The 13,775-nt window shown below is 42.6% G+C and overlaps 1 protein-coding gene across 2 annotated transcripts in view; it reads right to left on the bottom strand.

The window, feature by feature from the left end:
* Positions 1 to 1,382: 1,382 nt before the first annotated feature.
* pex14 (peroxisomal biogenesis factor 14) overlaps positions 1,383 to 13,775 on the bottom strand; it is an 82,565-nt gene continuing 70,172 nt past the window's right edge. Inside the window, exons 8-9 of one of the 2 annotated variants that reach the window (XM_088937971.1) lie at positions 6,269 to 6,363; positions 1,383 to 3,890 (exon numbers count right to left, since the gene is read on the bottom strand). In XM_088937971.1, coding sequence (XP_088794097.1) covers positions 3,437 to 3,890; positions 6,269 to 6,363 — 549 coding nt within the window. In that variant the 3' untranslated portion in view covers positions 1,383 to 3,436. The remainder of the gene's footprint in view (positions 3,891 to 6,268; positions 6,364 to 13,775) is intronic. The other variant, XM_088937972.1, reaches the window with a different exon arrangement.

Here is a 13,775-nt window from a genome sequence, read left to right as displayed (position 1 = left end):
AAATTTCCCACGTGCAAAGGGTGTTCCTTTTCTGAAAGGGGGAAACATACGTTTCATCTCTAAATCATTTTTTTTTTGTTTCATGCAATTTTTAACATGTCACAACACTGAAATGGAGTCAGTAAAATTTACCACTGCATGGCCAACACAAACTGAGAAATGTAGTGGTCTCCTGTCACATTAAATTGACTATGGACAGCCACACCTGGTGATCTAGCAGGGGACGGCTAAATACCCTATCATTGATCAGTGGAGACACTCAGCCTTCTAACCTGCTGAGTGCTCAGTTGAGGAGAACAATGCAGCTCAGGCCACATCAATACATTCTCCTATTGAGTGGTCTACGTTTAGCAGTCAGATTGATGAGCCTAAAGCTTTAAACTCCCTTGGTAACGCAAGAGACATGTGAAAAGCCAAACTATGCTTTTAGAACGTTTTGGTCCTTGAATAAGAACAGTTGCTGTTTTTAATAACTACAATAGTTCCCCCTTTTCAAACAAACGGTACATAGAGGATTGCCCATCCAATAATATATCAGGTCCCTCCAAGGCCCCCTTAAAAATGTACAAAGAAATTAGAAATTGCATCAGATGGGGGCTTTCTGAATGAGAATGCACGATATATCCCACAGGGCACTAAATGATGTACAAGTGCATTTATTACAGCAGCCCCAATAAATCTCAGGTAGGACTGAACTCATGGGAAAGGTTAATGGATTACAAAGGGATGTGGTATCGAACCATCCAGAAGTTTATACACCACATCAATACATCAAATGCTATTGATCATTTCGTCCCTGACAGATAAATTAAATTCATAAACTTGATAATGCACTGGAATATTCACTCGCCTTACTTCATTTTTTAAAGGGTGTCATTTTAGGCTTATTGAGTCAAATAGTTTTTTTTCCCCAAGAACCCACTGACAAATTCAGTAAGCACTAATTTCAAGGAAAATAAAACGCCAGCATACCCATCCTCTGTCGGAGAAAGAGGCTAGGAAATAAGTCTTCTAAATAAACCCTCAAACTTGAGATCACAAACATCACAAAAGTGTACTTTCTTCAAAATTCACAATGGCAGTGTGTTTAATTGGAGTAATACAACCAAGACTCTCTGCCTTGTAACTTCCCCTGCCAACGGAATGATGTTTTCTGCACAAGTATGACAAGATACTACGGTAAAGTGCAGTGAAATCAGCTTGCTGTCATAAGCTCTCAGCACCACGATTTCTTTTTCATTAATCTGTGTAACTCTACAAGATGATATCATGAGTTTACAAACCATGTATCATGATTTTCTATAAAACAGTTGATGAAAGTTGCAATTGCTATTGTTACTATTGTTTGCAACAGAAACAAAGTCTGTACTTCAAGCATGTGGTGTATTGTGTTAAACCAGATTTATTACAATTATATACATTTTCTTTTGATATCGGCAGTTATACATAGTCACAATTACCAGCTGACAGCTTTCAGTTAGAAATCATACTGCAAAGAGAAACGCAGAGTTGTAAAAAAAGAAAACCGTACATTTAAAATCTCCAGCAAGCATTGCATTTTAAGCTGGTAACAAATTTGTGCTAACGTTTGAATGTCAACAAACAGCTCCTCTGCAAGGTTTATTTTTCAAGAAGCCTGTGAACGCTATCCAGGCAGGTTCATATCAGTCACTATCTCACTGTTCTGCTTTACTGTGTGACAGGTGAACTCTGGCAACAGCTGGACACATATGTCAGCCACACACTCATAGACAGGGACCTGGCTTCTGGGATTGTACATCTTATTCTGCTCTTTTGTTTTTCCAGATTACTCATCACCCTTTACACAATTGTTAAAAAAAAAAGAAAGTGTCATGTCTCTAAATTACTCAGTGGGTTGACTGAGCAGAAAGGCAAGAAACAGTTTCCGGAACAAAATACAGGTGAGCACTTGTTTTAAAAAAGGAAACAACTGTTGTTTGACCAGTGCCTGAGCTGCAGCAGACTCTTCCCTCTTAATGCCTCAAAGTATTTTACCCAGCCTCCTCCAGCTTTTTCCATGAAAACGATTTGTTAATAGCGGAACAGATACTGTACTTCTCACTTGAAGGATCTTCTTGTCAGCTGGGTGAATGAGTAATTTCATTAGTGAAAAATTCATACATTACTCGGCACTCACACTGCAGACTGTCTTCATTCTCTTTTCTCCTGCCCCCACGATTTTCATAGGTAAGTCCCAGTTTAAGGCAGAAGCCCTAATTGCTGCTTGTGAATCCATTGTACTACAGTTTAACGACAAAAACGGTGGTGCATGCTAAGATCATTCACAGTAGGCGGGTGATATAATTTGGACTGGAGGGTCTGTCATGTAATATAACAGGCTTTCAGTATTAGATTTCAGATTTTTAGCCTCCCTGACATTTCGTGTTGCATGAACTAAAGCATTTGTTATTTGTTGATCATTAGATTATTAACAAACTTCATACACGAATCAGCAATGCCACCTGAAACTGAGCAAATGCACCAGCCTGAAACGTACCGATTTACTGTGCAGAGACAGAACAAAACAGAAGGCTAAGGAAAAAACTTCACCTTCCTCCAGGGTTTGTGGCTCTGTCCTTTGAAACCGTGTATTCCTTGACTGAAACCAAGTGATTATGAAACTAATCCAAGTTTCTATTTTAGTGAATGTTAGAAATAACCGTAACGTTCAGGAGTTTCCTAAGCGCCTGATGAAGCTAGCACAATACCACACTTTTCTTCCTGCTACGTCTGTGGGGTGCCAGGTGGTTTGTCCAGCAGGGACAGGCTATGAAATAAACTTAAATGAATAAATCTCACTTACTGAGATAGCTGACTTGGTTGCACAAAAAACAGCTTTTAAACAAGCACAGAAACATTGGTCACCTAGTTTGTGACCTGGTGCTAAAGTGCACTGGACAGGGTTGTCGATATTCTACCTCTTTGGTGTCCAAAATTACTCACTGTAGCCCCCTGTTTTGAAAGAAAACAAATAGTCAAACTACCAGATTACCCTAACAATTTGGTTATGCATTAATGTCTATAGTCACTATGTTCCGTGTAATGTAATTCACAACAGTTACTGGTTTTTCATGTCAGTCTGTTTTGCAGAACTCTGTGTCGAGTGTAAGCAGGGAAAAAATAAAAGGGCCAGACTCTGCGCTGCTTTCATGTAGTCATCCTGTGCTTTGAGAAGATCCACAAAGAAAAACCTACTGGCCCAGCCATGCAATAATGTTGGACCAATCTGCGTGACGAAAACTGAAAATCAAGCCACATATTGTACAGGACACTGCAGATCCCCGATCCAGGACCTGCAGTCACGCATGTTTCCAGCCTGCCAAGATGCATATTATATCATACAGAGAAATCATAGAATCAGAGGTGTCATAATGGCAGAGGACAAAAAGCGATTCGGGGAGGAGAAGCGCGGCACTCAGTCCACTTCGCTCTCGTTGCTGGCCCCCTCTGGGCGCCGCAGCTTGTCCACGTGCTCGTTGATCTGTCCATCCCCCCCTCGCCGGTCCTCCGTCTGCACGGGGAGGGGCTCCTCTTCGTCCACGTGGCTCACGTCGTCATCCTCGTCGTCCTCCTCCTCCTTCCTCTCCTCCTCCCCCTGCACCTCCATGCGCACCTGCCCCTTCACGTCCAGGGGCAGCTGGCCGGCCAGCGGCCCCTCGCCGGCCAGGGCCTGGCCCCCCACCGGGGCGCCCGCGGGGCTGTGGCCCTCCTTGACGGGCGAGGAGGAGGCCGACTCGTTGCTGACGGGGGAGATGTCGCTGCTGCTGTTGTTGTGGTTGACCGAGGGGGAGCTGCTCAGCGTGGCCGGCTTCAGCGGGATCTGCCAGGACGGGATTTTAGGAGCCGAGGGAGACGCGGGAAACTGCCTCCTGGGAGAGGGGGGGAGGAATCAAGACAGAAGGACACAAGTCGCTGAGCTTCGCAGGGAAAGCTTGGCACGTTTTCTGGAATCATTCTGGACGCTTTTTTTGTTTTTGCTCACACTTCCAGAACTAAATCCTCTGCTTATAATAGGAGTCACAGAGCATCAGCATGCAGTAGTGACTAAGGACCGAGGGATAAAGCTGTTGTTCCCCAAAGAGTCACCGACAAGATCTTCCTTTAATAAAATCCAGCGACTTGTGGATTACTGACAAATGCTGTGCTGTGTGAGCTTTGCTGCTCACGGAACTACTCAGGATACTCTCACTTCCAGGATTCTGGTGGAGACGGGAATTTTGGTCAAAGGGAGACAGTGTGCACACAGCTTTTTTAGGAAGACTCAGGTAGATCAGGCTGTCCACGCCTTTCATTGCCTATCCCTTATCCTGGCGCATGTACCAGTGTGGGAGTGCTGGTCCTAAACTCTCAAATCTTTTATTACAACGGAATCATTCAGTCCGTTCTTCTGTCTCCATCTGCTGTGGGACCCTACTGGTCAGCCACCCTGGCCCAAGCACCCGCACAGAGCAGAGGCTGCGCACTTCAGGCCTGCTTACAGCTCTACTGCAGGCTTTTCAGATGCAGGCAGTGTCTTGACTTCACCAGCAGAACAGGAAAGAAAAAAAAGGCAGCTGTGGGAGTTTCCATCACCTCAGCATCTCTTCACAATACAAACAAGATGATGCGCACATTATTCATTATCATCATAAATGCTATCAAGAAATTTAATTTGCCGATTTTGTTTGCTCCCACATTATAAAAAATGCATACTCTCAGTTTTTCAAAAAGCACTTAGCCACGCTGGAAAGGAACAGTAAATTCATTCTAATGACAGCACTATCCCCCCCCCGCCCCCCAGTCAGCTCCCCCACCCACACTCACACCCTGGGGACTATTGGGGGGGGGGGGCAGTTCTAAACAAATTTCGCCTACTTTTATCATCCTCGTGGCGGGCTGTTTGATCAGGGGCGAACCATGCTTCAAGCACACAGACTAACAAAACACATACAAAACCAGAACGCTATCTGTTCAGAGATGGCTCAGGGCCGGCCCCGCTCGTGGCGAATGCGCATTTGTATTGCAAAGAGGCTGCTGGCGAGGAAGCCTGGGCGCCACGCGTACAGCACGCCACCGGCTCAGGTGAAGCACTGTCACTCAGATCAAAGAGTGCCCCGCAGGGGCCGTGTGTCCTGCCCTCCAGTGCCCTGGAGGAGAGCCAGGCAGCAGGGAGGCCCCTCCCGGAGGTGCCCCCCCTCTCCCGCAGTGTGCCTCGCCACCCCAAAGACTGTCCCATGAAAAAGCGTCACAAGCTGGCCGGACCGGCAGCGGTTTAAACTACCAGGAAACGAAACGAAGGCTTTACAGTCACTTTCTCCGCTGCTGTTGCTGCTTCTGTCTGTGTGTCCCTGGAACTATTTTTTTTCTGACGACCCTTTAATGCTGGGTCCAAGTTTCAGCGCCTTGTCTTCCCCTTCCTCTCAGAGAACCAGCTCATTTTAAGAAATTCACAGACAGGTCGAGGTTAATTCTGCCTTGCACAGGAATTACAGGATTGAAACAGCTTAACCTAAGAAAACATGGAGATGTATTCCCAAGTTGTCTCCAGTGTGATGTTAACCCTTGATGACTGTGCTAGAGTTTCCGGCAGCTATAAAAGTGAGCAGCACAAAGGCTTATGATGTAGCAAGGGGAAAAAAAAAAAGTGGGCCGAGAAATTAATTTTAAATAAACATGTAAAACAACCAAAACTCCTGTACCCGAGAAGCGTTGCACAGAATGCTTTAATCTTCCATGATTTTTTAGTGTAAACGATTGCTTAAAAACTTCATTTGCATGACGAACATAGGATCAAATGAATATTTATGAACGTTTAAAACTGCATACATTTCAGGAGAGCGAGAGGCAATGATCTGTCGTGCGCAGGTTTCTTGCTGTCTGGATGAGAGGTGCAGAGGAGTGTTAGTTGACCTGAGCCTGGGTTTAGCTGCACAGGGAAATCAGGCTCTAGGTCTGACTAACAAGACCAATGGCAAGAGAATCTTGTGCAGAAGGAAGCTAACGAAAACCTGTTGTGCTAAACAGGTAGAACTTGCAGTTATCAAGATCGCTAGAAAAAGATTAGATCACTGCATGCTCGTTCTGAATTCTTCTTTCAATCCTATCAAGTTAATCAATGCTTGCTCTGTGTGTTTCTCACATACGCTCATATATCACTTGATATTTACTACATTTACTGTGATATGATTTCTGTGATTCCATGTGTTAGAGTTTCAACACCAACTTAAACCACAAAAACAAACACAAGAACGCAGCTGTCTGTCAGTACCTGCTTAGGAGAAGCCCTTTCAAGGACACAATCTCGGCTTTCAGCTCGTTTATGGACTGCGACTCAAGCATCCGGTTGGCTGCAGAAGATGCCTGCTGAGAGAAAAGAAAGAAAATGTGGGGGTTATGTAAAGTTCAGTAAATTGTGTTTAAATTGCGTAAGACGCATTTCCTTTTACACATGAAACACTGGAACATCAGAGCTAACTGCACCGACACCCAAAGTACCCCTCAAGAATGCACACATGCTCTGCTTTTCACCTGTTTGCATAAGTTAGTTACCCGTCAGTGCCTGCAGGTCTACTCAGCAAACAATCACCTCTCAGCTTCCCTGAAGGTCTATTTTTTTTAATTGGAATGGGAATTGCCAATTATTTTTTTATTACATGCCCACAAAATTGGGAATCGGCACATTTTCCAGTCTCTTCCTCCCTGGTCCAGTACTGGGAGAGAATGCACACAGTCTCCGCTGACACGCCCACCTGCAGAGCGGCTCAACACCTGACAGACTGCAAGCTCCACCGTGCCTGACGGGAGAGCCAGTGGTGCTAAAGACCTAAACCAGGGACTCCCAGCAGGTGTTCCAGAATCCAGTAGGTTTTCCTTTAGTTCTCTTTAAGTTTCATTTTACATGCTTTTGTTAGATTAAAACATTTCCATTTAATTTTGAGACCCCCTACCTGGAGTCCTGAAACCCTCTCCTTTAAGTGCCTTTTTTGAAAAAAAAATATCTCCATAGCGTCTTTGGTCCTGCTTAAATGATATATGGTGATATATGGCTATGGTGATATATATTTTATTTTTGTATATATTCATTACAGCTCAGTAAGTTTGAAACATTTGCATCACTTATTTAAACAGAAGAAATATTGCGCAGAGGGACACAATGTCTTATCAAGGTACTACTACTGCATTGCCCAGAGCCCATGACATGAGATTGGAAGTGAAAGAATCTTGCCTTTACCTACTTAAAAGTTCGCAAGGTTTGCAAAAGTCATAAGAGTGGGACATTCCTTTCAGGTGGAAACATGACGTCTCTTGTCCTTTCAAAGACAATCTTCTTTAATGCTCAAAATCTACTCATTTTATCAAGTTCTAAATATATATATATTCATATATGTATATAGCTATGACACAATATTACAGTTTCCTAGTACATGGAGTTCTGTAAAACAGAAAAAAACAAACACCCATTTGCCGTTCGCCTGATTGAAAGATCTTCCAAAATGGTAATGAGAATGAATCATGCAATTTTTACATAATTTTCCATATCCCCGACCGATGATTTGAAAAAAAGGTATTTGATAAGGTGCACAGTGGATAACAATGGCAGCATTCATCAGTAATCCACAAGTCACTGGATTTTATTAAAGGAGGGTGTTATCGTCGACTCTTTGGCATGAAATGAATTGCTGCAGGGAGTGTTAGCTAATTGAAGTAGCCTTAATGTATTTGAATAGCAAATGCCCCCAAAAAATATATCTTTGTGTGTTTGAAAGTGAAAAAAAAGCACAGTAAAACTGCAGAGCAAGAGATCTTTTCCAGCACTGCACAAGAAGCTGGCAGCCAGAATCAGACACACTGGCTGCCGAATGACCGATTCGAGAGGCTTTTCTAAGCCAGACTTAGTTTCATTGCAGGGACAGGGCTATTCAAACCTGGAGCACTTTTTGATAACACTGTAACTGCAGCTGGAGGACCAAGCAAAAGGGAAGAGAATGTGCACGAAACAGATATTGTTTCTAACAAGTCACTCCAGGAGAATGAGAATTTGTAGTTGATGAATTGCAAAAAAAATCAACTTTTTCTTTCTCCATTAGTTTTGTATGAGAAAGTCCTGGAGCTGATGGGGGTCTGACACTTAAAATCAAACACAATGCACATGTGTTTCTACAGTTCTATAGGCAGTGACAGCCTGGGGCTGCTGGTCACCACAGATGGAAATGAAAGATTTTCCACACAACGAAGGGATTTGATACTGAGGTCAAATTTGACCTTTATTCACAGCACAAAGCTCACATTAAAAAAGTGAACCCTTCCAGCAAAAAAAACAACCTAATACTGTCTCTTAATTCTTCATTAAACGTAAAACTGTAAATTTAAAGTCTCAAAAGGTCTGGACGCCAGTTTGTATTCCAAATCTTAAGAAAATGCCTACCGCTGACAATATATACTTTTTTTTTATCAGATGTTAGTTTTTTTTAAGTACCCCATGTTTTTGTGGAAAACAGAGGATCAACAGCATACAAACAAAAAATCCAGGGCCCTTTATATAGCTGTTGAATCGAGTACAGCTGTAACTAAGGCAGAGCAAACTGAGTGTTGGCCTTGGCAATTGAAGAGTCACATAGCTTTTTTTTTGGTGACTTGGTAAAGTAATAAAGAGTAACACACCCTGGGCCTATAACACAGCCCCTTCTATCACTTTTGTCCCCACACTCTTCACAGATCCACTGCAACATTGAAACAGGAATAAAAAACTTTTTTTATAAAAGAAAAAAATGTACAGATTGTAAAATGGGTGATAACAAGAAAAAAACATGACATTGTAGTCTTAATAGCACTACAAAGACAAATTCATATTATTCATAACTACTAAATCCAAAAAAAATAATGGATCATAATTTATTCACTCCCCTGTAGGTAGCATTTTGCAAATCCTCCTCTGGCATAGATTACAATTGACTACAATTAAAATGACTAATTTATATTCATCCAAAGCAACATACTGTACTTTGGCAACCACTTTTACAGCTGGTAATAATACGAGAGCATTTCAGACCAGTTACCCTTATCAGCAGTGTGTCCCCTAGGATCTGAACCTGCAACCTCCCAGCTACCAGCCCAGAACCCTGACCAGTGCCCCACCTGGCTGCCCATTTCTGCCCAGATTGCTCTGGTCCCTCCTTTCCCATCACACGTTCCCCTTGCACCGAGATCTGGAGGTGCAGCTGGACAGGGGAGGTACAGTAGCTGGTAGTTACAGTAGATTAGTTTATGTGCAATTAACTAATTCTTTGTCACTTTGGTCACTATGCTTCGGTCTCCGGTCATGCTGGATTATCTGTTTGAGCTTCTCGACAGAGGGAACCAAGGTGCCCTGGTACCTGCTGTAGCTCATGATTCGCCCGGTCTTGACAGGCGCTCCAGCACAAAACAAATACACATCAACCCCAAAGCCTTCTTCACATACAGTAAGCACCATTTTTAACCAAGCATGATACCTGTGAGTGTGTCCAAAAAAAAAAGTATTTCATTTGACCATAAGACACTCTGACAGTGATACACGCTACTACTGAATGCCTTCTGTATGTTACCTCCATTTATACCCCAGGGAAACCTTCGCAGGATTCTTTATAAAGTTTCTTTGCACTTCCATGGAGCAGAATGTTATAGATTTGTTTTCTGGGATTCAATTATTTCAGACAAATATGACTTTATTCTGTGCAATGCTCTTACATTTACAGTGTAACATTCTCAGAATTGTTTTAAAGCAAGACACATTATCTAATCCGTAACTCAATATGTTACGTGATGCCTTTTGTTCCTATTTCACTAAGGGTATGAAACTGCAGCCATTTCAACAGCCAGTGATTGCCTGGTTCAGATCAGAGGCCCCACAGAATTCAAAAAGCTTTAAATCTGTTAAAAAATACAATGTAGAGATGAAGGAGATTACTGTACATGCTGAAATCTACATAACTTTCCTGAGGCCAGTCTTACCAGGTGCTGCCTGAATCGCCTCTTAATGAACTGACCCTAATCTCTACGTATCTCTACTCTCCAAGGTCAAAAGGTGCTTTGTTTTCCTGCACATCTACCTACCCCTTGCTGAATCTACCGCACATGGAATGATCAAGGTAAATGTATAGAGAGAGGAACTGAAGATCAAAAGTTTGCATCCCATTCCCAGAGCTTGTAACCCTCAGCTGAGCCGATGGAAGTGCAGGGCTCTTTGAACTGTCGGTGGGCCAGTGCCCTTGCTTTACGATCCTTAATCCCCCAGCTTCCGCAACTCTGATGTGAATGAAAGGCACGCCAGGCGGAAAGTATGGATTAAGCTACATAAGAAACAGTTATTAAGGGTCCCTGATACACCAGCGGCAGCTGGTTTGAAAGTTGACACCCCTCACGGAGCGGCACGTGTGATAACTTGGGCTCCGGTCTTTTTTTTTTTTTTAAACCACTTTACACGTAATTAAATCTTAACAAAATTAATTGAAGCGGGTCTGAATGGGAGCAGGCTCAATTACAAACTTGGGGGTGCGCTGGGGGGTGGGGAGGGGGTCGTGGCTTAGCCACATCTACTTTATTAAAGCGCAGGGTTCTCCTGATACAGTTCTGTCTTGGACGGTGCATCTGATAAGAGGTGCCCTTAACTTGCTCTGATAAGAGCGACCCCACTACATTAAGCCCAAAACAACTGTGCTTATTAGAGCCTTCACCTCATTACTACCACCTTAATCCCCGGTTCCCGAAGGCACTATCATAATACAGCTAAAGTGTACCTCTCTCTAATTTTAACTTAAGAGCGGAGAAAATTAATTGCTTTGGAGGCTTAGTCTGGGTTCATACAAGAAAAAACACAGAGCAACTGACTGCTTTGAGCAGCACACCATGTTGTCAAACAGCATATTCATTTAAAAGCTTACTTTTAAGTACAAAATGAACCACAGAGTCATCGGCGGGAGCTATAAACCGCTAAAAAGGTCTGCATTATGAACTGTAAACCTGCTAACGGGGCTGTTAAAAACCACGAGGGAGGTTATAAACATTTTTTTAAAACTTTCGCTCGTTTAGCTAGTTCTGCGCAGTTTTAAGAGACTAATTAGACTGCGAAACAAGTGCACTGGGTAACAGCAAAACATCTGTTTGCCTCTGGCCTCCGGCTGCTCAGAGTTCAGTGGACAGGCTGTGTCAGCAGAACACAGGAGCCACACAGCCCCGGTGTCCCCTCTCCTCTCATGCTAGTGGAACATCAGATTAAACAGCTTGCTGTAAGAAGATTGCATATCTGCAGGCTTCTCAAAAGATGCACCGAACACAAAATAGATCTAGTTAAATCACTTGTAAAGTTCTCAGAATTAGCAGCCAGTGTTTTTTTTTAGTCAATGCATGAAATCTGTCAGCATACATTAAGATTCCATGTGATGTGGTGTCCGAGCTGAAAGGATAGCCTTTCTATAAAACTTGTAACTGGTCGGCAGGGTTAATGTGAATGAGAAGGAAGCACCTGGCTTTTGAACCATACACAAAGCAACTTGTTGTGTGCTCCCTAAACAAGACACTTTCAAAGTGGCTTAGAACTAACAGAATATTCCAGGAAGTTTCACTGTTGTTGCACACCTGGGCTCCTCCTTATCACAGTCACAGCAGGTGAGAAGGGATGTTAAAATGGAAATGTGCTCCTGAACCAGAAGCAGTGCAGAAGACGGTGACAGTGCTTCAGTGTGTGTGTAGGTCCTTGTGTGTAAGTCTGCCATCATTCTGGCATAGTGTGTTTTAGAATGGGTAGACTCCAAGAGCCAAACTGCTTGCAGTCTCTTAGATCTGTCCAAGGACAAGATTTAAAAACAACAGCTTGAGACTTAAATTCAAACTCATTGTTCTGAATGTAAGGCAGGACAGACAAGGTGAGTGTGTTTTGTGTATACCATCAATCAGAGAGCAGAGGAAAAGACTGAAAACTGAAGACGTGTATGCACTACAACTGGTCTCACAGTTCCTTGCTCGTTCTGAATGGCTGCATCTGTATATTAAAAATAAGATAGCAAAAACGAGAAAATCAAAATGTGCCTTACGGATTTAGGCAAGGAGCTAGCAACACATTTCTGCTGATCTACCTCTACATGAGTTTATCAGAGGCATAAGAGTGTTGCAGGTAAAGCAGGTCCCCGAGTGCCAGATGAAACGTGCACCACCCCAACTCCCTCCTCTCCAACAGGCACTTTTATTCCAACAGCGCACATGGGGAGCAAATGCATGAAAATTATTAAGGAAGAGAGGAAGCCCTAATCCCAGGTTTAAAAATAGCCCCTCCTGCAAGGGTGTAACGCAAACTCAGAACTGGCTTGGCTGCTATTTTATTGCAGACACGCTGCAGACAACAACATCCAGGAAAACAAATACAGCTGGAAAATCACAAGGTACCTGTGAACACCAAATTGAAAACAAATAACCGACAGTGCAGACTAAGTTTGGAAAAAATCCCCCAATCCTTCAAGCACTCTGTGATACTGCCAATAGGTGGATTCTTCAGATGCCTATTTGTTCCTGCTCTAGAGTTTTATATTAAAAGATAAGACTGCCTGTAAGATATTTAAATGTACTTTTTTGTCTATTGCACTTATCATTCACAGTTCTATAAGCAGGAGTGTTCTGTTACAAATTGAGATGTTCTGTGCTGTTTGTCTACTACAGCATATGTTGTCACAATGGTTAAATTGAAATACAATAGAACAATTTATCTGTTACTGATTTCAGTGCTATTTTCTCTTCTAAAAATAGCTCACTGGTTTAGAAAATGTATAGGCTTTGCTTATTTATAAAGAAGCAAACACCTTGCTAAACAGGATGTAGCTCGAAAGACACTTTATTCAGTCTAACCACCAACTATTTGGTAACTGAAAAATAACATGCATGCGGTCCTTGCTAAAAACAGAAGCCTTCCATATATACACAAATGTGTGTATGCATATGTGCATATATAAATACACAAATGTGTTAGTGCATGTATATATAGGATGGGTTCTGTACACTGTAATCTGTACAACCGCAGTTTCCCCGTCTGGAGAACGAGGATCCCAGAATGTCTTCAATATTGGAAAAGCACACATTACAATTTAGTGGTTGAGAAACTATAAGAAATGTTTACTTAGCAGCTGAAGAAACAGACGTTCCAATGTGTTTTGGGTTAAATGTGCATTTCCGTGTTAAGAGCTTTAATTGTCAAGACTGGTGCATTTCGTACTGCAAAGAAAAACCCTAAAGCCAGTTCAAAAACCGCTAACTGAAAATGATAAGTAGCTAAACAGCCGAACATGTGTTCTTAATCACACGCTCCGGACCTGAAAACAATTTCCCAATTTCCCTTATGGCTTGACACCACAGAGTTCCACGTCTCCAAAGAAAATTTAAGATCAACGCTACGGCTGTAAAAGTGGAGTTTATGATTTGTTTAATGGGTGTTTTGATATGAAATATACTTTTTATACACTGCAGCCTTTCCAGCAAGGCCTTCATTGCAAAGGCAGCAAAAAAAAAAACATTTAAATTTAAGATGGGGAAAATGCTTCTCCATCTCTCCAAGTCTGTTTTTTTCATTACCCATTCAGATTATTGCACGTTCAAAGACAGATGCAGAATGCCACAACTTGCAAGGCTTCACACAGAAGGGAATGATTCAAAGCAATGGTTTCGGGTCTGCAGAATACGAGACCTAGTAGAACTCTCCTTAATCAAGATCTGCTTCAAGCTCAGTCTCATTAAACAGTATCTCATCATGTCAT

The sequence above is a fragment of the Atractosteus spatula genome, chromosome 20, assembly GCF_055471065.1.
Source record: "Atractosteus spatula isolate fAtrSpa1 chromosome 20, fAtrSpa1.hap1, whole genome shotgun sequence".
Taxonomy (NCBI): domain Eukaryota; kingdom Metazoa; phylum Chordata; class Actinopteri; order Semionotiformes; family Lepisosteidae; genus Atractosteus; species Atractosteus spatula.
The sequence above is the reverse complement of the archived record's forward strand: the minus strand, read 5'-3'. Positions and strand labels throughout refer to the sequence as shown.